At 42.0% G+C, this 23,822-nt stretch overlaps 1 protein-coding gene across 9 annotated transcripts in view; it reads right to left on the bottom strand.

Moving 5' to 3' along the window:
• The window catches only part of baiap2b (BAR/IMD domain containing adaptor protein 2b), a 72,334-nt gene that overhangs the window by 39,171 nt on the left and 9,341 nt on the right, over positions 1-23,822 (bottom strand). For 8 of the 9 annotated variants that reach the window (XM_082545156.1, XM_082545155.1, XM_082545157.1 and 5 more), the window contains exons 2-3: positions 10,712-10,787; positions 5,252-5,338 (exon numbers count right to left, since the gene is read on the bottom strand). In XM_082545156.1, coding sequence (XP_082401282.1) covers positions 5,252-5,338; positions 10,712-10,787 — 163 coding nt within the window. The remainder of the gene's footprint in view (positions 1-5,251; positions 5,339-10,711; positions 10,788-23,822) is intronic. The other variant, XM_082545158.1, reaches the window with a different exon arrangement.

Genomic DNA, 23,822 nt, shown 5'->3' with positions numbered 1-23,822 from the left:
TCTTTCACATCAGGAGGCGACAGCTGAGGTAGTTTGAACATCTGAATAGGATGTCTTTTTGGATCTCATCTCCATTTGCTGCCACCCCAAGCAGACTTTGTATGAGCAGAACAGTTTTAATGAGGTCATCTTTTATAAGGCTCATGATATTAATCCTGTTTTGTTGAACAATCCTGCTCCATGTTCTACCTGCGGTAAGACATACGTGAAAAGCCTGAGTAATGACGAGATTTTAAAGTAGATTTTAATGAATGCGGGTTTGGATGTACAGTCTGCTGATTTTAAATTAGCTGTACTGCAGGAAACGATAAGAAAAGCTGTTTTTCCTCATGCTTCCAGCAGGTTTTGTGTCTGAGCACAGACCTGAGTGAGTACAATCCCTGCCTAACGCTGCATTTGAATGGCAGAGACCTTATATGGACAAAGGGGAACCGGAACTGCAGGAGCCTCCTATTTTTTTGCTCACAACCATGCCCATATTTAGTATACGGAAGAAGGATAATGTCATTTTCATCGATACTGACATCACCGGCGAACCATGTTTGGGCTGCGGCTCGCGCGCCGAGCTCCTCTCTCCTCCTGCTTTGAAGCAGCTCCAGTCGCTGCGTTTCACTTAATCTATTTTTAGAAATGTGTGCAGAGTCGGCGTGTTCTCCCAGGGCTGCCTGAGCTCCCACATCAAAGCGGGGGCGTTCGCAGACACAGAGCGTAGTGAAAGCGGAGAGGATGAGTGGGATGACACTCCACTCTGCAGTCATGGAGTATCTCGTCTCTCCTCACAGGGAGTCATGCAGCAGAGCAGTTGTTCAAACTCTGACAGCATCGCGTAAATTAAGAACAAGTGAATGAAGCACAGCGGTGCATCATTTCCTCTTCCTGTGACAGTTTCTCATGTGTTGTTTAGCATGTATGACACCACACGGTCCATCTCTGTCCCCGTGTGGAGATGTGTGTCAGTTTATTTTAAGGCTGCAGGAGTGGATAATAATCATGTAATGCTTTCTTGCTTTTTAGTCAGTTTGATTATGGCCTGCTCTGGCATGTGAGGGTGTTTGCTTGTACAATAAGTCTATTTATGAGTATGTGTTTGTGTGTCGGCAGCTCAAGTCTACTATTAAACTGTTCCCATGTCTCCACAGCTGCTTCTTAAGTGACACACAAAGCTGCCAGAGTGTTTAGTTTAAAAACACCGTGGTGAGCATCTCTGTGTTAGAACTTCTTTTGCAGTTTGACACATTCATAAACCTCTGCTGTTAATAACTGGTGCTGAAAATGGGTTGAAAAGCAGATTGAGGCTTTATTATGAAACATGCATTAGTCCTTATTACATTTTTTTTGTAACGCTATTCACGGGTAAAGGCTGGATTAGTTCAGCGACTCACGCTCAAATAGTAGAGGCGGTCTCCCACTGATCGCAGCTTCAGCTTCTCACTGAGACATCGAAGCTTCACTCAGCATATTGAACCCACGATCACTTCTGATGCATCCATCAGTGTGTGAACATCCATATACTCCATATATAATGCTGTATGTGAAGGATAAACGCCTTGTATGAATGAATGAACATGTTTTTTGGTGTAAAATGCTCAAAGTGGCCAGTAAGGAGAAGAAATCCACAACACTATTTTACCGCTGGTGTCACCAGAAATCCTTAAGTCAACCTTTTTTGCTGTATGCTTATATTTCAAGGCTTACATTTTGCTTTTTTTACGAGTCATTGTTTGGTGATAGTGCCAGAAACAGAACAGCAAACCCATGTAGAAGTCCTCAGAGCTTGAAAAAAACCACAGCTGGACTTCTTCAGGTTTTTAAGCTGTTCCGCCTCTCATCTAAGAGGCTTCTTAAGCTCTGAAGAGGTAAAACATCTTTTCAGGATCTACAGGTTACCATGAAATGGATAACTGGGAATATACACAGACAGAAGTTTCAGTTAGGAACTAGTTCCTTCGCCACACTGAAGCCAGGCTGTCCACACGGTCCTACAGCAACTTATGGTACTGGTCGAAGGTTGCTGCCACTTGGGGTAAGGTGCAGGGTGCCTTTTAAATCAAACCACTAAATTTCACCAAATAAGTAACTTTCAATGCCTTAATCTAACCAAGTGGTTTTTATGGTTGACTTACCTGTGACTTAGCCCACCTCCACCCTTTCAGCCTCCTCAAGTGGACTCTGCAGACCAACTTAGGACAGGCAACCAGTATTGACCAGGTGCCACTGCTATAAAATGCCTTGTGCTTAATGATTAGGCACAAACGCCATCTGACAAAGTGGATTTCACCATTTACAATTACAGGACAAGAAAAACTATCACAGACTCAAACTGCAAACGTCAGCCTCAAAGATTCATTCACGATTTCATTAAAACATCAGATCTTCCACAAACAGGACACTTATTGTAACTTAAAGCTGTTCAATAATGTCTAATATGATCAACTTTCGCACCATCTTTTATTTAAGAGGAACGGCAGTGATCCATTTAGCCTGGATAAGATCAGAGCTGCTAATGTGTGAGCTAATTCATCAACAGTCCAGTGCTTTTTCCATCCCACATTAAATTTTTCTCTTTGACCATCAAGGTCAATTTCTCAGCCCGACTTCACTCCCCTCCTCATTTCACCCTGTCACATGCAACTCTCCATCCTCTGCTCATGTGCTAATGCCATTAGCTGCTGTTCATCTTAATGCGCTGTGATTAATTACATTGTTTCAGAGAGTACAGTTGGAGGTGGCGGAGCCTTTCTGCCAGATTTCACTTTGAGAGTTGAAGCAGTCTGTAGTTCGGCCCTGTTACTTCAGCTCCACGGCGCCAACACATTTTCTCCTCAACAAAACCCAATTAAAGGAACAATTACAAGTTGGACGATTTTACAAATCTGCCTTCATTCCTCATTAATTATGAAGTTTGTGGTAAAGGCCTGGATGAGTGATTATCCCCAGCAAACACGCACACAAACTCACACACACAGTTTTGCTTATCTGGGATTCTGTGCTCGTGGCTCCGGTCACAGCTACAGACATGTGCCAGCTGAGGAAATTTAGTTCAGTCACACACACAAAACCAAACGCACAACCCTTGTTATCTGTTAATTAATAAGCTGGCAGGCTTGGGAGTTTTTCCACATTATGCAGCAACAATGGTGCTCAGTGTTTCCTCCGGCTTCTTCTGGAGCAAAACCGGCAAAACTGGCAAAAGGAGGCTGTTTACTTTATAACGTATCATTGAATTGGTCTAATGAGAAAAATTGGATAATTATCTCTCATCGCCTGCTCATGTATTTTTAATAATTCAGTATCTCCAGAAAACGTTCATATTTGTCTACTACTATTGCAGAAAAGAAAATCCCACTGAGACACTGTCATCTATGGATTAACTGGGAGAACTTTGATATAAATTGCACACTTCATACCGAGTGACTGCAGAATCATCCACAAACTACATTTTTCTTCTGTTTTCATCAGGTAATTCAGTGAAGCCGTGAGGCTTAACACCAGTAATGGAATATGCTAAAGAATCCACAAAAGCAATAACCGCCGTCAGAAGGGCTCCCCCTCCGCTCTGCACAGACCACAGCCGCTCTGAGCGCTGCTGATATGCAGAGACGGCATCAATCCATTTTGCTCAGCCTAGTCTGTCATTTCACTGGAGGCGGAGGGAAGTTCTGCTGAGTTGTTAAAGGGCTGCTGAGTCATGGTTAGGCTGCTAGAAAAAGAAACTGAAAAAGAAACACAAACATGCAGACAAAAAGACTACAGAAGCACAGTCGTGGAGGACAGAGAGCATGAAAGGCAAACAGAAGAGCAACCAAGCTGATGGAAATGGGGATGCAGAGATGGATGATGGGATGTCCTGTTAAGGAGTTTGCACACAAAGTCAAAAATTTGCATTTTTTAAAAAGAATCACCTCTAATGTATGAAAAGCGTTCATGTGTAGTGCATATTTGCATATATACACAATAAGTGACTCCTACAAACAGTTGCAAAACACTGTGACGGACATTTTGGGAGAAATATTTACTCATGATGAAAATAGTCTTGGTGTGCAAAGGCCTTTCCTCCTACTTTTAAGTGGCTTTAATGATTTATATTTAAAGTTAGTCACCGGCTTGGATGTTTAAACATTCAACCCTAAAACAGTGTGATATGAAAATGATTCAAACTACATAAAAAAATCATGGAGGCGAAACCGAATAGATAAAGAAAAGAGCTTTTCATATTGGAGCTCTACCCGGTATTTGCTCAAAGAGAGAAAGGGAGGAAAAGCGAAAAGATGTAGCTCCAGAAGAAATGCGAGGAAGCCCCCAAAAAAGGTCCTCACATGAATAATGGATGCAGCTTTTATATCCTCCTCAGTCACCTCAGATATGTCTGTTTCACACTCCTCTAACCATCTCTCCATCCTTTCTTCCTCCTCTCCTCTGCTGATTCAGGACACGCCTGCTATCTTACATCCCATCAAGGTGAAGGAAAGAAGAAGCCTCCACAATCCCGGACTAACAAAGACTCTGCACACGCCCCGGCATGTGACCTGGTCTACAATTATAACAGTGCTGTCCTGCTTCATACAACAGCTATCAGCTAGTTCTCATCAACACCAGTTATCACTATAGCTGCGTCTATACCAAACAGAACCAGAGCTGATCCAACCGAAACCAGACGACACGCTGCGTGAGAGCAAAGGGAGCTGGGAAATTTTTATCCTGACAACTTGCTGGAAGCGCCATTCAAAACAGGAAGATTTTTCATTAGCACTGTAAATATATTGAGGGCTTATTATGAATAGAAAGCAAATCCACCTCGCCATGTGCGCTCTTGTGAATACCAAATGCCAAACAAATTTGTAAATTTATTACTCGCTCACAGCGGTGCAATAAAAAAGTGACTGGAAAGCCTTTATCTTTCCGGAATGTGAGGAAACAAGGGATTAACCAAATGGGCAAGCTGTGACAATCATGCAGAATTAATTCTTCTCGAACCAGAATGTGTTTCACTGTATGAATTGGAGGTGATAATGTATCAAATAAGCTCTGAAGTGCAGGAAAAGACAGGCTAACGCTCATCTTTAAGATTTACACAACGTTCTGAAGCACTTAAGTGCTAGAAAAACATCTGTGAGTGTGTGTTTGGGTGTGTGTGTCCAATTTCAGGTTGGTCATCAGCTGCTTCTGCCCTACAGCACGATCCCATCCACCATCTGCTTGTGTAACCCCCCTGTACCCCATCAAGGGTGCTACTGCCACTACAAGGACTCACCAACATCCTTAGAGCCTTGACTTTCGCTGGCCATCTCGCCCATCCGCACCAGAGCGTCGAAGTAGCCCTTTGCAGCATATGTGACACCTGGAAACATGGAAGCATTGGGCATCAGATCAAGGGTGCGGAGTTGAAATGATGTCTTCTTCAGCTCTGCAACCATCCCCTACAACCCTCCCCTCCCCCAGAGAGGTAAGGTTGGGAGATCGACAGGCGGAAATGGAGACCAGGCGGGAAAAGAAAAAGCTCTATGGAGGCAACTACAGGAAACAGAAATCTCAAGACTGCCAGGTTAAAAAGCAAAGCACAACCTTTCACCACAAACTACTTTGGAAAAATCTATTTTAAAGGATTAGTTTATCCAAATTACAGGAAAATTAAAAAAACAAACATGTTATTTGTTCATCTTCCCTGTTCTAATCAGTTTTAAAGGATTTCTTTTTTGGTCAGATTCTGTGTCAACAGAGAAAATGTAATATGTTTTTTGTTTTCTTGCAAAGTGAATACCATCCAGCTAACAGTTTTCCTATATTCAGCAGAATCACTCAGTAAATTTCCAAATTTGAAATGTGGGCATTTTGAAACCAACAGACTCTCTTCTTCTTAATTGACTTTTTTATTTCCTATTTACCTCGTTTATTATTACTTTCCTCTTTTATAATTTACCAGGAGAAACATTTTTAATGCTTAAAAAAAGTAATTTTGTTGTAAGTTGCACAAAGGTTCTTTTTCAGGTCATAAAGGGAAAAAAAAGGTTTCTCTATTCTGGGCTATATATTGACAATGAGTTTGTTTCTTAGTTTCCTCCCATCATACAGTAATCTTATGTCTAAAATGTGAAAACAATGCAGTTTTCAAGTAGACATCACATTGAAGTAAACCGACAACCCGACAAATCCTGCATTTCACTGATCTAAATTTTAGGTTTATACGTTTTTAATCATCATCATCTGATACATTCTCTGATTGGAGTAGGCAGCACTCAGAAAATAGAGGAAATAGAGTCATGTGACGGAGCACACACAGAGCGTGACGGAGAGAGCAGGAACTGAGGGGAGGGGAAAGAGCTCGGGTTTTTGGTATGGAGAGATCACAGAATCATTTTATGTCTGCTACTTTTGTTTATTTGATCTTTTTTCTGGATACAGTTCCAAAATTAAATCATCCATCAGTTACCCTGACCTGTCATCAGTTATAGATCTGCATCACATTAAGTCGAAATATCAACTCCCATTTAAACTGGTCTAGTTTATCAGAGTCTGGTGATATTTAGTCTCTGGCTGCACAACATTGTAGTGATGAAGACTTTGAAGATCTGTCCCTTGGTTATTCACTCAGCCAGGGTCACATGAGTTAGTCTAGGCTCAGTGAGAAAAGCCTCTCGGCTCCAGGAACCATCGTGAGAAGGATCTTATTCCATTCTTTGAAACTGATGATGACTTTGTCTGTTGTGTTGATGTTGAAACTTTTATTTTATTTTATCGTTTATTTGTGGGTTGTGAGTGTGATACAGATGAGTGGAGGAGGAAAACTCAGCCTGAAATCAGTCGTACTGCATAAAGGCACTTTGCATCCATCCCAAAAGGTAATTCTGTATATTTAAAAAATGATAATTATGAAACTATAACAGCCTCTTTGGAGAAGTGGAAATACAATGAGAAGAAATGAAACATGAAAAATATAAAATATGAATATTTGTATTGTTTTTTTGTTTTGTTTTTTTATTCAGTGCCATGTAATACGAATAACGTGAGGGCATTTTAAACATTGTTTACCCTTATGGATCCAAAACCTGTTTGAATCTGCTCAATAATGCTGTAACGAACTACAAATGGAATAAAGAAAGCTAATGGCACTTGTAACTTATATGCAGCTGCTTGAGATTAATCTTAAAACCGATTTCCTCATTGTCTTGATAAAGGTATGAGGCACCAAACTTCAGGGCGATTATCAGTGTGTGAAGTTATGATTTTATGTGACGTGTCGCCCTCGCTTGTCCAAGACAAATTTCTCCCAAGGGAGACAATAAGGACTAATCTAATCTAATCTCATCTAATTTAATCTAGACCAGCAGAGTAATGTTTCTTCTCTAGTTTAATAAACTAGCTGATTGAGTTAAATTTCTTTTGGTGGTTTAAAACTCCAAGTTTGTCCTTCATATACAGGTTATAAATGTTTTAGTCTAATCAAATTAGTTATGAACCTGGACCCTCAGATTTTGGACTAAATTAAACACAGATGCTGTAGAGGTTCTGAAATATAAGCAAAAACACCAAGTAGGTGAACAATATGTTTGCTTTTTTGAATATGTGCCACTTGGTGCACTTGAAATTTACATTATGACAGACAATAAAAATGATTTGCATGGCATAAGCAGAAAAAATAAGTATTCTCGTAATTTGGATGAACTAAAGCTTTAAAATCCTAATGGCACCTCACATCTTTACAGCCCCATACATAATAATATGCTGACAAACCCTTTCACAGCAGTGATGTGTAAGCACTCTACAATTCAAATACTGTCGACCATTATTCTCTGCGGTGTATCGCCACAGAAGCCGGGGACACGAGCCGAGACACGGCGGTGACTCAGGGCTTAGAAATGAGGGCAAGACAGCCTCAGGCAGCGGTGACGGTGAATTAAAGCAGGTCAGGGGTCAGCTACACGGGGAGTGAAAGTCATGATGACAGAGGACACATGCCCAGTCAGGATATACATATGGATGAGCGCTGAGTTTATTACAGGGCCGTCATGTTGATGAGTGTGTTTTGAACTGCCAGAGAAGGTTCATGCAGAATCCCACAGAGAGAGCAGGAAAATGACAAGTATTCATATCCCCGCATGGAAAACAATGAAAATCTATTCACATCTAGAAGTCCGCGGAGACACTGAGCTATGCAAGTTATTGTTCTGTAAATTAAGACAGCGTCTGGCTTCTCAGTCTGCACAAGCACTTAACAATTTCATTTCTCCAGTAAGACGATTTTGTGAGGACTCTTTTATGAAAACCAGGAATAAAAAGCCACAAAAGTCTTTACACAGCAGTGCAACCCTCCTCCGTAAGCTATGACAGTGACAGGCCAAGACCCTTTTCCGGCTTCTCTGAAGCCTGGCTTGAGTTAAGCTTAGGTAGGATATGAGTGGATGCGAAAGCAAGGGGATGGAGGTAAGGCTAAGATGGCTGGGTGAGCAAGGCTAATTTAATCGATGTGCAGAGAAATCTCAGCCGGGAGGAGAGCAGGTCCAGGTGAAGCCGGATTAGCTCCAGGGAATGCTTTGCTTGTCTGTCAGCTGGAAAGTGACAGAGAGGCACAGAAGCAGGAGAAAAAATAAAGAAGCAGAGAAGAAGAAGAAGAAGAAGAAGAAGAAGAAGAAGGCAGAGGACGAGGAAAAGGAGGACCTGCCTGTAAAGAGGATTAGAACAGTGATATAAAGCCAATACAGAGCAGAGCAGATGAAACATAAACAAGGTTTAAATCAGCTGAGGTTGGTGACACGTGACTCATGTTAATGTCATCAATTTCAAAATCAAGCTTTCCACAACCTCAATCAAGCCTCCTCTCACATTCCTCCACAGAAAGCAGACAAATCTGATTCAGCTCAAAACCCGAACGTCTCGTTTATAAATGGGCTAAATTTGGAAAAAGACAGCTCCTGATTACAGCTTCAAATATTCTCCTGTTTTATGGTAACTGAACCAAACAAGCAGATTAAAGATAAACTAAAGTTACTAGTTTTTAATTAACTGCTTTTGAAGAAAAGGTTGGCCATTACTAAATCACAGAGCCATCAGTAGACACATCTTTGTACTCTTGTAAGCTTAAAGGTTCCACTGAGACCAACGATTTTTCAGTGATGTCACCAAACAAGACAGAAATCTCAGTCTCAGCTGAACAGCCCAGTTTTGACATCTTCCTTTTATTTGATTTCACATGTGTTCTCCTCTTTCTCCACAAGCACAGCATGTTCCAGCCGCACAGCTCCCACGTTTCTGCTGCAGCCCTGCACCACGCTGCAATTAAGATTTTAATAAAGAGAGAGTTTGGCTGAGCGCTACATCCCAAACCACACTGTGCTCATCGAGCCCAGAAAGCAGGCTCCTTCCTGCATCATTCTGGTCCTCTCAGTCCGCTGAGATGTCAAGCTGCTGCCCCACTTCTAGTACGAGGAGGGGCTGCACTGGCATTTTTCCTATGACAATAGATGCTTGCTGGGTGCCCAGCCCCACTCTAAACTCTGCCTCTGTGCCGCTGCTTGGCATTGATGAAGTGTAATCCCCACTCAGAGAGTCGCAGGGCTATTTTTAGCCTTATCTATCAGACTAGAGTGAGGCCTTCTTTATTGTTCTTGCAGGCTGCCGAGTCTTCCCTGCATTTCCTCTCCGAGCACACAAAGGAGAGCCCGGTTCGAAACCGCACGCAGCATACCAAGCAAGTCTGCACCATCACTGAATATATGATACGACCCCGATAACCTCCTCTTCCTCCTCCTCATCCTCCTCCCTCCACAGAGTGACATCTAAGAGCAGAGCTGGAAGGTTTTCTTATCAATAAATGAGCTCAACATGGTTGGAGGCGTGTGTTATCTAAATACATATACTGTACAAGGCATCAGTACAAGCATTATCGGCCTGACCCAGAGGCATGAAATCACGTTATCCATGCTGACTGCGTAGCTTTAGTTAATCAGAGTTTGTGAAGTTAAAGAATAAGCCACTGGACATTCTCCAGGATTCCAATAACTGCTGAGAATTTTGGAATTTCTGTTTTTGTGAACATTTGTCTCGCAGTCTTTTCCTTCTACCTTCTCCTTTTTTCAAAACATTTTTTTATCCTGTCTTGTCCTGAATACCGGCTCTGCTCGTTCTCATTTCTTGGGCCTCATGGGGTAGGGGTACCGTTATTCTCACGACTCTCCCTGTTCCACTTTGCATTGGCTAATGCTCCACTTAGCTCCCTCTGGATATTTCCTGTGTTTTGTCTTTGACCTTGACTGAGTGTATACCTCAGTTTCCCACACCTCCCTACTCTTTGCCCCCCACGCACACACAATCACACCAATTCAAACCTCAAAAAGCAATGACAAAGGATAAAACGGTAGAGACAGACGTTAATGAGAATGATGAGAGGAACTGCTGGTGGACAGAAAGGAGGAAGACATCACAGCGGAACAATCACAGGACATCACAGCACAATACCGAACGTGTGAATAAGATCTAGGCACAAACTAGTGTGTGTAGTTTAAAAGCTTCTGATGGGGATTGTAAGCTTGGCATCAACAATGCTCTTAACGTGAATATCTGAGCCATCGTCACCCTAAAGCTAACCAGTCTCCAGGTAAATCAAGACGATACAGAAGCAGCGCCAAGTGTCGGGTGAGCTGGCCCTCTGCCTGGACGACTGGAGGAACGAGAGAACGACGAAGACAGACGGTAAACAAGAAATGGTTGGTGTACTCACTGGTGAGCGCCTTCTCATAGCTTTTTGCCATGGCTATGAAGTTCCGTAAGCACGGGTTAAACTGCTCCATGATGGACTGGAAAAGGAGAGAGAAAAAAGAGAAGGTATGCTTGGTTAGAAGCAGGAAAGATACGATACAAACACCGACATGAGCTACAGTGACAGAGCTCTGCTCTTTACTGGGGCATGAGCACACACACACACACACACACACACACACACACACACACACACACACACACATAGACAGAGTAAACTAAGCCAACCACGAGGAAAAGGAGAGCAGAGGATTCATTTCAAGACTCCGAGCCTGACGATGAGGATGGTTGGATGAAATAGAGGGAAAGAGTCACTGAGGGAGGGCTTATATTTGTATGTTTGTGTGGTGCTTTGTCCCCTCAGCTCCCCTGCTGTATGAATTAAAAATAAAATCTGGTTTTGGCCGCTGAATCCTTCAGCTCAGCAGCAGACCTGGACCCAGTGCCATTTCCCTCTGTCTCCCTAACACTTGAACTCTGGCACACTGCTCCTGCTAATTGCTTTTGTGGCCAAAAATAACACAAAATTTGCCTTTTCACCGGCGGTCATCGAGTCTCAGAGGTCAGTACCAGAAATTCAGACAAATGAAATCAAGACGATCATCGTTGGACCCAAAAAGCCCCACTCATACATAGCGGAAGTGAACTTAAACAAGCTTATACCATCTACAGCTTGCAGGACATCAATAATACTTTTTCAAATAAAATATTTATTAAAACTACAAAGAAAGTTTGCTAAAATAAAATAAATACAAACAAATGATTCCTTATGGTGTCTTATACACCCAGCAACATTTTTTTCCACTTAAATATTTACTCACTAACTTTCAGTTTAACCTGTTAAAATCTACGGTGTCAACTCTCCTAGGGTTCGGGTTGGGTTTTATTTAGCCACATACCAAATAGGAAAACTTTCACAAGCTAGAAGATGTTAACTCCTAAATGAAGTCTCACACATAAACAATGTTTCCAAGCAAACAAATGAAAACAGTAGTGGCCGTTAACCTAACCCAAACCCTAGAGGGTCAGTGTTGGATATTAAGAGGTTAATGTCCAGTACTTTAGCTGCTCTTTGTGTTCCGCGTTAATCATCCTGATCACATACGGAACGGCGGGTTTACCAAAGCTTCTTTAGCTGGAAGAAGGTGCCTGCTGCTGGAAATGAGATTGATGAGAGCGGTGATAGTGAAGCAGAACAGTAAAATTGCTTAACGCTTCGCAGCTCTGAGGCGCTGCGGGGCAAGGTGATAACTCTCACATTACAAATCGCTTTTTCCATCATTAATACAAAATACAGAGAACACTAACACCGAAACTAAGCACCCCAATCTTTGCTTATATGTTCTTGTACAGCACAGCACTTCATTTTTTATTCAGTGAAGCATTAAACAGAATAGGCAATTCCGAAAAGTCAGATTCTGTAGATATCTGCTAAACGGAGTGGGGGAGATTAAGTCAAACATCAAGAACAGCAAAGTGGGTGAAGACAGATCATGTGTTTAGATGAATTTGCTGATTATTGCCTGTGAAACATTCAGCAACATAACACGCTGCTCTGGGAGATTGGCAGCAGAGAGAAAACGTCACAGCTGGAGCTGCAATAATAGAGAAGACTGGCAAAATACTGCAACAAGCTGGTAATACGATGAGTAAAAATGAGCAACGCTGTGACTTAAAGCACAGGGAAAAACTGCCAATATCAAGTTCAGACTACTCCCCAACAGATATACACATAAAACAGTGCACGAATCCAAATCTCCTTCCTTCATGACAGATGGCCAAGCATTGGTCAGCAGCGCACAAGCAGTGAAGTGCATCCACAACGAGAACAAACAAACAGAGGCCCGAGGCCTTGTTAGGAAGTGAAGAAAAAGTCAAGAACAAATGCGTAATGAGTTTTACTGTCTGTCTCTGCAGTGACTCAGCCTCCCCCTCAATCCAAGCTGCCCTTTCACTCTCGCTGCATCTCCGGCCAAACCCAGCAATTTAAAAAGCAGAAATCTTCTCTCTGCAACTTTCTTTTCAAACTTGCCAGAGAGGCAGCACGGATGGAAGCAGAGGGAAGGTAAAGGGAGTGAGGGATGAGCAGCATCTAACAAACAGCCTTAATCTAAGCCATCATGACTATGATCCAAATCCTAGAAAGTGCAAAAAGGCGCTTAAATCAGTTATGGCACACTGACTAATGAGGTGAATAGAACATCACTCATGTCTTAACAATCAAAGCCTGTTGGAAGTTAAGTAAACAGTTTCTAAAGTCAGCGTGTTCAATGGAAATGGTGATAGAGAATGTATGTATTGTATGTATGTATGTATGTATGTATGTATTGGAATTTCAGGAGCAGGACCACGCCTCCCAACACGCTCCTTCCGGTTCTCATCTATATAGGTTCCCCCAGCTCTGCAAGCTGTTCATTCTCGTTTACGTGCCCCTCCCTCCCTCCTTGTTCTCAATCCTTTAACTTTTTCATTTCTATTCAGTACACGGGGATCTGCCAGGCCCGGGAGCCGTCGCCAGTCCCCTTCGAGGCCTTCCCCAAACCGCAGCTCAATTCATGTCAAAGCATCACTTTTACCTAGTAAAACGCTGTCAAACCTAAAATGAGGACGTGGGCCCAGCTAGTGAAATACAAAAGGCCCACGCTAATTTTGGTATTTTCAGATAGTAGAAACATTTTTGTAGTTCTCTAGTCGTTCAAGGACGCGTCCCAGACTTTCCATGTGAGCACTGCAGGAACTACAAACTGCAAAAACTTCCTGGAGTATACATAGGTCCCCTTAGACCATTAGAGTGGGCTCTTATTTCCATGTAAGTACCCCAAAACTAGTAAGACACAAGGCCAAAGTTTGCAGGGTTTCTAGTGTGCTTGAAGTATCTGAAAAGGTCCTCTGCAAACATCAATTTGCCAGATACCACAGGGCACCTTGGTCTTGTAGAGTGCAAGGACCAACAGATTCTGAGAACAGCGTATTTAATCAGTGAATTTAGAAGCATATCACTGTTTGATATTGGCTTACGACTTCAGTTGAGGCAGTAAGGATGCTTGTGTTCTTTTCAAAGTGCCTGAAGGAAGAAGCACAAAGGGACAGAGCAGACAGAATAATGAGTATTCTGCAAAGAAAGAGTAGGGTACGTTTAAATTTGATGGATGCCTTTTTTTCCAAGTCAGCCTGCTACACGGGACGCCTGCTCATGCCCACCGGCTGACGCAGAATAGTCACCTTGGTTCACAAACCTCTCCATGATTTCAAAGAAATGGAAGCGGGAAGTAGGACAGGACGACACAGGGGTGCAAGGAAAATAGGCTGACTGCCCGGTGAGTGAGATGAGCTTCAAGGTGCACAAATGAGATGAGGTTGGTTTAGTTTGGCACCAAGGAAGAGTTAGAGGAGTGAAACATGCAGGGAAATGGACTGAAACTAAATGCATAAAAGTATTTTCGGCTTTGCAAGGTTCTGGGTCCAAAACTGGTTTTGCATGTGATCAGAAGCACCCTGCTGTGGATACTGACATTGCTGCATTGCTACAATATGATGTCATAAATGCTTTGTGTGTGTGCACACACACATAAAGAAAAAAGGCCATTGGTGGTGTTTCTTTGTGGCTTTCCTGGCAAAAACAAACCTAATTATATCCAGATCCCCTCTCTCCCATCTCTGGGTGCATTTTCTGTTATGCAAGGCGTCGGCTGCTGAACAAACCCAGTACGGAGGAACACTCCTAGCAGCAGTAATCATCACCATGGCTGTACCACCAGTTGGCAGGAAGAAAGGAACGATCAACAAAAGAATATAAATAGATGATGGAAAGCGGCCTGGATCTCATGTCTAAATAAACAGAGCGAGGAACGGGGAACGACTGTGTGAAGAAGTGTGTGTCTGTGTATGCGTTTGCGTGAGTGTCACTGTGTGAGCTGCGTTATGTAATCACTGTCAGACAGGTCCAGCTTCATGTGTTGCATTCCTGATTCTTGATGTGATGCTTCCTATTAAAATACCTTAACTATTTCATATGCGCTACTTACTGACACATTCAGCTGCACACTAGAAACAGTCATTGTGACCACTGTGTTCACTGTAAGCACGGAGAAATTATAAAACAGAAACATTGCAAAGGAAAAGCTCTTTGCTTTGATGGGTCAAATTATTTTATATATTTTCTCTCCTCAGTTTCTCTCTCGTCTGAAGCGAGCAGTTTAAGAGCTAAAAAACTGTCCGAAACCAAGCAGTTTTTATATATGTGGCACTAAACTCTAACTCAGGTCTGATTCTCAGCAGTGTGATATCAGTCAAGTCTGAATTCATGCAAGATTTCTGTCACCCACCTGACCTAAGTGCCTTTCTGCCAGAGTGAGCGCCTGAGTGATTTCGACAGATGTAGTGTAGTTACAAGTGGCCCTTCACATGCTGAAATTCAGCATCCTGATCCAACCACCTCGGCTTCAACTGCACACCCACCAAAAACCTCTATACACAACAGAATACACTCAAATAGATATGCCAGAAATCCTGACTTTAAGTAATCTGATTACACCTAAATGTTTTATGTAATGTTGTTACTTAACCACAGTGTAGAAAATTAACTCCATGGAATCTGGTCACATTAAATTTACTTGATTTAATGGTTTAATTATATGAAGTAAGTAAGTAAAATTTTATTTTGCCTTTCTAGATAAAAAGATCTCAAAGTGCTTCACAAAAAAAACAAAAACAGACAGAAGGTAACAAAATGCAATTCGAAAAAGATGTTTTTAGTTGTTTTTTTAAAAGAGAATAGAATAGAATAGAATAGAATTCAACTTTATTGTCATTGCACATGCACGAAATGCAGTTTGCATCCATCCAGAAGTGCTTTAGTGATATAGATATATTACAATAAATATAGATATGTAAATATATTACAGAAATGGGTCTATTATGGTATGTTATAATGTACATGGTATGAAGTATGTTGTGAATATTCTATAACTATAAGTATGTACAGGCTGTAGTGAGTACAAGCTATGTACAGGCTATGAACAGGATATAAATATGAAAAACTATACAGAATATGAAATAAATAACTTTACAGAATCTGAGATATACAGCTATACAGAACTATGCAAGTTGTAAACAGTTGTAGGGTTAAAAATTATCGTATGTACAGAATGATTATTACAGAGCTATACAGTAGTGCAGAGACTACTGAGTCCACAGATCTTAAGCTCAGTTGGAGAGAGTTCCAATAACTAAACCTTCAGTTTTATATATTTTAGTTGCATTTTACTCCAAGAATCTTTTTTTGTGCGTATTGCATTGGGTGCATTTTTCATTTTAATGAAAGTTGCTGACTGCAGTCTTGAAGTCAAACATCTGTGCAGAGGAACAGCAGCATACTTCACTGAATACCAATTCACCACCAATTTTAAGTTCTTGACATTTTCCAAGTTCAGTTGGGTCCATGCTGGAGTTCTACAACTTTGCCCTTCACACACACAAACAAACCGGGTAACAACTGTGAATAATGTAAAGACTCTCAGCCGGCACCAAACAGTCAATCATTATCAATGCAATAAACATGCCATAATTCACGGGTTCTCCCCTGGTCACGACATGCTCATGCGGTTTAGGGGATAATCTAATAGGATCATTAATTTGCCCGGTCCTTGCTTAATCCACACTCAATCAGTTGAGATTGTTCCTTCAGCAACAGGGGCTGAGGCTGATTAGCATTCCACTGAATGAAAGACCATATTTAACTGACTGCATGGGAAATGAGAAGGATTACAGAGCAAACGTTGCTTTGTCTCACTTTGCCCGTTTGCTCCAGTCACGTGTTCTAATTGACTCACTAATCACTCTTACCAATTAAGCATCAAACCTCCACAACAATACAGGGATTGTCTTATCACGTTGCAGCTTTGGGGGAACACGAGTGAATGTTATCTGGAGGGAAATTAATATAAGCATATCTTCAAGAAAAAGTTGAAAAATTGTCATCAAGACACAAGTGATGACAAAGATACTCTGATTTCTGCTCTTTTTAGATCACGAGTTTTTAATCAATCATTAATGGACTTTGAGTGTCACTGAGGCCGCAGTTTTTTTAATGTGACAAGCGCAGACTAAATGCCAAAGAGGAGATAATCTACCGTGAAGCACATCGCTGATCCCAGAGTGAAGATAGAAACGATAAGCAAATAATTAGCTGACTAAAGAGCAAAATGGAATTAACCTTTGGGAGGGCAAAGTCTGGCCAAGAGATAGTAACTGTAGCAACATGAGGCATATTTAAGAAAGAAACAAATGTTCATATAATTATTTAGTAAAAAGGAGAGAAAATTAAGCTTTGCCGAGTGCACAGCAACCATCTACGAGAAATAAGATGCATTAATAGATCAAATGAATTATCAATCCAATAGACAGACAGAGTACTGGAAGCATGTGAGCATCCTCATGCAGTCTCACACAGACTACGCACATGACTTTAGAGCAGTACGATCCATCTCCCTGACATGTTATCGGTCTGTTCGGTGAAATATTTATCTTCCTCCACATCTCACCAGCACTTGGCCAGACAGATGTTCATCCTGGAAGCATCCGAGCGTGGCAGAATGACTGTTTGTGTGCGTGCGCAAAAGCACAACTCTGGAACAACCTTCTGTTTGCAGCACTTTAATGGTCCTGTGTGTGTGTGTGTGTGTGTGTGTGTGTGTGTGTGTGTGTGTGTGTGTGTGTGTGTGTTCACAGAGCACTGTGCTGGCAGGAAGGACTGGCTGTTTGCATAACTAAACAAAGTGTGGGTCTATCTGCTAACTAAGGATCGCATTTTCTGTCCTGACAGCTTTATGATTAAGCTCCGGTTGTGGTTAGGACAGTAAAAATAATTGGCAACCACCGGAAAAACATGTTGGCTTAAAGACACCAAGATCAAATGTTGGTATGAGTTGGGATGAAAACTGCAAAACAGCCAATGTGGTTATTGGAGACTCGGTTTAGTTTTTCTCCACCACAAAAATGAGCTCACGAGAGGCCAAGCATATTTACCTGACATTACCTCAAGAGCTGAAGAGCAAACGTAATTTAAAATAAAAGGAAAACAGTACAGAATCAGGAGTCTTCCACTTTGAGCTTGCTGAAATGATCAGCTGTTTCAGGTGATAAACGATGAGTCTGAAACCAAAGTCAGCTGATTTCACTGCATCTTTGGCTCCAGCTTCCCTGCCAACCTGAACTGGAGGAGCAGCTAAGAAGATTTCTCAAATCCTGCATTATCATTTTATTTTGTTTTTGTGTAGTTGGAAACAAAACGTGTGTAGTAAACACCACCTTGGCCACAGGTACACTGAGATTTTTGGCGTACCTTGTTTTCAATTTAACATCTTGTTTGAAAGGTGTGATTTGCAGCTTCATCCTGTTAGAGACACTGGCCCTGTTAATTAAAAGGAAAGAAAATATAACAAATGTTGAACTGATAATGAAAAGAGCTGCCTTTGTAAGCTGGAAAGGTTCTTCAAAGTTCTCCTTCGCAGTTTTAAACAAGAATCTATCCAAAAATCCCACAACCTAAATCCACTGATATTTTACTTACTGCTGCCATGGCCATAACAGATTGCTAGTATGATGAGAAGGAGATTGAATAGGTAGCAGCTAGCCCTCAAAGCCAAGGTTAATAGATCCATCAGAGCAACATCGCAGGGCACGGACACCACGTCCCATGACAGATGAGTGATTTGGAATAGAGGCAGAGGTTATACAAGCTATTAATAACAGAACAAGGGGCAGCGTGAAGGAAAACTGGTGTTACACTGCAGCGTTCGTGACAAGTTAAAGTGTACTCAAACACACTGAAGAATTATATACACAAACACTTAGAGCCCACACATGCATAAACCTTTGTGAGTCCTTATCCCAAGTTAATTTTGGTGGTAACAACCCAAAGCTCTGTCCGTGGTAAATGCTTTAAAATCAATTTAATTTGTTAAGATTTTGTTTCTTTTGATCACTCAAGGAAGGAAGGCAACAAAGCAGGAAAGAAACAAGAGAAGAACAGAACAAGGTCAAAATAAATAAAGGAGAAAAGAATCTACGAAGAGAAGCAGAGAAACAGAAACCTAAAAAAGAACATCTAGGTAGTGAACCTACTTCAAAAGACCTACTATCTGATACATGCCTCCCACCCAGGTATGGATGGGGGAAACACTTGAGAGAACAAAGGAAAGAAAACAAGCAGCGTTAAGAACATTGTGACCTAGCTGCCTTCATCAGCGATGGTGTAGAGAAGCCAGTCTATATGTGTGTGTGTGAGCATATATGTGTGTGTTAGCATGTGTCATTTGGTGGCAGGAGATGAGAACGTGGGGTGAGTCAGAGCCTACATAAACAGCAGCAGGTTCATATCATGTCGTGGCGTAAATTACTGTAAAGCCAAGACAGCCATGTGGCACCATTAGAACCTGCTGCGGCGCTGGCTGCCAAACAGATTAACCAGCGAGAGGAGATCTGGCAACCCCAACGAGGACGGAGAGGCAGGGACGCACCAGGTGGAGACCGAAACAGACAGTCTACAAAAAAAATGCAAAAATAAATGAGTGAAAGCCACCAGCCTCAAGTTATTTACTGTTAGTATTTAATGAAAATAGATGTTCTTTCTTCTGGTTGGCTGATCAGGAACTCCCAAAACTTCATCGTTCTTTAAAAAAAATAAAAATGTTTGCAAGATGGGCCAGCAGACTGGACTGGCACCTCCTTCCTTTGAAGAAGAAAGAAAAAGAGGTCCATATCTGATGCGCAGCTTGTGAGTTATTGGGGGGGGGGGGGGGGGGGGACTTTCCTCGATGTATTTGTAATATTTTAAAACACCATTATGTTTTTTTTATTGCTTATTTTAATGACCTTGACTTTTTCCACCCATTCTACCTTACAAAGAAAATAGCACTAACATCATATTTTGACCACAACTAAAGCAGAGATGGAACAGTACGCAGGTTGGTTTAATAAAAATATATAAATATTTACTATAAATACAGGCCATTTACCATAAAAATATTATCTTAAAGAAAACTTTTGTTTCTCTGTCACGTGACAAAAGTTTCAACTGTGTTTCTGAATGAGAAAGCTCCTGGATAACAACCACAAAAACACCAAACTGTCAACAGTTGATAAGGAAAGTTTCCACTTTGTTCTCCCGTCTGGGTGGGATACAAAATGTAACCAGATTAAACACACACAGGAAAGGTCATCTGCTCTATGTGGTTGCCACGGAAATGGGGAGGGCTCATGCGGCGCTGGTGTGTATTTGACTACAGTCACATGTCAAGGTGACCTCCTGTCATCAAGTTTTACTGTGCGTGTGTGCGCATGAGCGTGACTTATCTTCATATACTGCTGTTTCTCGTGGCATCAGCTGGTGTAGAAACATTCCCAGACATGGTACAGACGGGGGTTTGTTGTCACCACATGACATTTTTAGCATAGGTACCATGGTCATTGTGTTTGTTCACATATTAGGTCTCCGTTTGTGTGCTGGTAATGACTCAGACATTTCTTTGGTAGAAGCTGCTTTCTACCAATCTGGCTGTTCTGTTTTTTGTGTGCTTTCTCACAAAGTCCCACCGATAACGACAGAGAGGTCTTTATTCTCACGGAGGAAACGTTCCAATCGGCAGGAATCGGATTAAAATGGATGCTGGCATCACCTCAGGTGCTTTAGTGTCTCTTGTGAACATTTGAACAAATCGCCAAGCGCTCTTTAATGAGGAGACAACAATTTCAAGGCCACTTGCTCCTAATGTGAAAGTTCAAACTGAAGTAGTAAAAATGATGAGAACTTGGGTCCAATTCAGCTGCGTGTTTCACCTGGACGCTTATTACCTGTACCAAGGATGTTCAGCTTGTCTGTTTCCCTGTTTGTCTGAAGGATTACTCAGACAGGTATAAATGGATTTGCATGATAATATTACCAGAAGCCGGGCTTTGCCCAACACAGCAGGGACTGTTTTAGTGTCAAAATCAGATCTGCATTTGTCTAGGAATTTTTACTATGAAGACACGAGAATTGATCGGACAATTCACATTACATCTTCACAAACACATCAATTTAAATAAGAAAAACAGCCCTCATCTCTTTCTGGATCCAGTGACTCAGTTCATGCATGGTGTGGAGGGAATGCTCAGCCTTGGCGGAGGTTATTGAATGCTGCTCGTACAGATGCCTGCAGGCAGCCCTTAAGCAGATTGTGGAGACAGAGAAACCAACAAATATCACCCCCAAAGGGTAAAACTAACAAAGAACAGTACGGTTAGAGAATACACCTTACTGCATTCACTGTATTTTGTCATTTTCAAGGGTTGGATGGAGAAGTGCGGCCATGGTTTCAGTCTTGTTTGTTTGTTTGTCCGTGTGTAAGCCCACAAGACATTCAGAAGGAAAAATTAGTAATACATTTTAATTAAATCTGGTGGAGTGTTGGAACACAGGCCAAAACACAAGTGATGAGTTTTTAGTTTCAGATCCAGGAACCACTGAAGTATTTTTTTCAAATTATGAATTAGATCATATTCTTATATTTCTGTTTTTCCCGCCTCCAGATACAAAGATGGATTCTGGTATGTTATTAATCGTTTAGTTAGCAGTAATTAGCAGGTGTCTGTTCAGCTGTATATGTACGTTGCATCCAAGTTTTCTGACCTTAGCGGATAAGTTAGCTCTCCAACCTCTCATCCAGCGGTTCTCCCAGCAGTCTGGCCGGCCGAGCACAAAGGAAATTTTACCACCTTCTTAAACAAAATCTAGGAATCTGTTAAATTTCCTTTCCACTGATATGTAGAAAAAGGCTACCTGTGATTTTGAGCTCTCTCGTGAGTATAGCTTACATTAGTGTTATGGCTTCACACTGAGAAGCCTTCTCACTGAAGACCGTGCTGCTGATCATCCATCACATATCAACAAACACATATACAGAGGGGTTTTTAGAGCTCCCAGTCACCAAAGCTTTAAAGCATGTGACGCACCGCACAAAAGAAGCAGTGCATAACATTGCTGCTAATGTGAAGAAAGCAATTAGCAGTCCCGTACTGCATTATATACAGTATGTGGGAGTGATGAGCTGAGATATATGCACCGTTATGTACCGTTAGTGCTTTGCTGCTGTCCCTTATTATTTGTTTCCAGAAAATGGATGTTATTTGCCTCTGCTCAGCCAGTGTGACAATCACGGCGCTAAAGACGCCCTTCTTCAACGCCCTCAGGAGACGGGAATACAGCGCCGATATGCCGTGTGTGTGCACGCATGTGCACGTGAATGTGTGTGAAGTCAGCCAATTTCCCTTTCAGATGAGCTCTTATCTGTGTGCAGGCAAGCAGCAGGAGAGTCAGCGCCCCCTATTCCACAGATGCAGCTTTGGAAGGAGTGAGGGAGGGGTGAACTTCCGGCAGCCATATATGGAAGTGCTGGAATCTCCCCCCTACCGTGACAGGGCAACCCATTTTTTTATTCACCTCACGTTCAGCTCATACCACAGGAAAGCTGACGGGGTGGTAGGAGAGGCGAGAACGAGGACGTGAGGGAGGAAGGGGGGGTAATGGAAAGAGAGGGAGTCTCCACGGCTGCCGTGTTGAAGGAAGAAGATCATCATCGTCATCGCCTCACAGTGACGCATCTGATTCAGCCGGTGCACCAGTTGTTCTCAGATTTACACGTGAACGAATGCATGTTCACGCGATCACATATGTTCCCACAAAGTATTCATGAACACCGTAAACGAGGTCAGGTTTTAAATCTGAAAATGACGGGAGAAGATTCATCTTGGCACCGCTTCCTCCGCAAGGGTACAACATATGAAAGCGTATCAGCACATGTGTGATGCCAAGATGTGCCGTTTATCTCAAAGGAGGCTCTGTGTGTGTGTGTTAGTAACGAAAGGATCAGATAATGACACATTTCTGCTTTTTAAACCCCTCTAAGCACATCTTCATCCCCTCTCTTCTTCTCTCAACCTCAAATTTCACTTTAAAAGCCACTCCAGAGCAACATCTCCAATTGAACAAGCACACATACATACATACAGCAATCTTCCATAAACACCTGCTTTTTCTTCACCCCTCAGGCCTTTCCCCTTTAATTACAGTCTAATTAGTGTAAGAAAAGAAAAGAGCAGAACAGGGGATCCACAACCTTGTCTCCTCACACTCTTTCTATTGAGATCCAATCCCTGCAACTTTCCTTTCATCCTCTGCCAAGCCCCTGCTCCCTGGCAGCCTCCATCTCTCCTTATCTATCTCCCTCCAGCTCAAGTTAGATAACTTACCGATGTGCTAAAGGCTGCTGACATGCTGCAAACACACAGCAGACGCCGGCAGTTATGTTGTATGACAGCTATGGAAGCTGTGTCGTAACAGAGCAGTTGGTGAAATCTAAATAATACAGAGTGCAACTCCATGCACTGTGCACCTGCACTGAGCTGACGCCTTCTGGATGTTGATTTAGGGTCCAGTTTGTGTAGTCTATGTAAAGAAATGTAAAACAGCACAAAGGATGCTCACAGCTCACTGATATTTCTAAGAATTTTAAGTCCACACATTTAAGAGGTAAAATGGCTGAAACACAAAAAGCATCTCGTTTTTCTGGGTACATTTTGTTCTTTGTGGGTGTTCTTCTTACTCCCACAGATGACTAGCCAAACATGCACAATATTAACAAAGTAAAATGCTTAGCTACAGCTGCTAGCCATCTTAAACATCATCTGCCCTGTGAGGAAAAGAGGAAGGTCTTCTTTCGACACTCAGTACTGAGCCGGGGTTAAACAGGCAGAGCAGAAAATTGAAGAAAAAACTGAGTTTGCAGCTGTAAAATTATTACCGTTATTAACAAACACTCACTACCTTCTTGAGCTCAACCGGTCACTTTATTAGGTACACGTTGCTGGATATCCGTTTACCTCCAGAAGACCTTTAACTCTCCATAGCACAGATTAAACAAGGTGCTGGAAACATCCTCACAGATTTTTAACCTTACTGATGTGACTGCATCACACAGCTGCTGCAGATTTATGAGCTGCACACGTGATGCCAATCTTCCATTCTACCACATCCC

Source organism: Aulonocara stuartgranti (assembly GCF_965226115.1).
Source record: "Aulonocara stuartgranti genome assembly, chromosome: 8".
NCBI classification, from domain to species: Eukaryota; Metazoa; Chordata; class Actinopteri; order Cichliformes; family Cichlidae; genus Aulonocara; species Aulonocara stuartgranti.
This window is presented reverse-complemented; position numbering and strand designations above follow the sequence as displayed.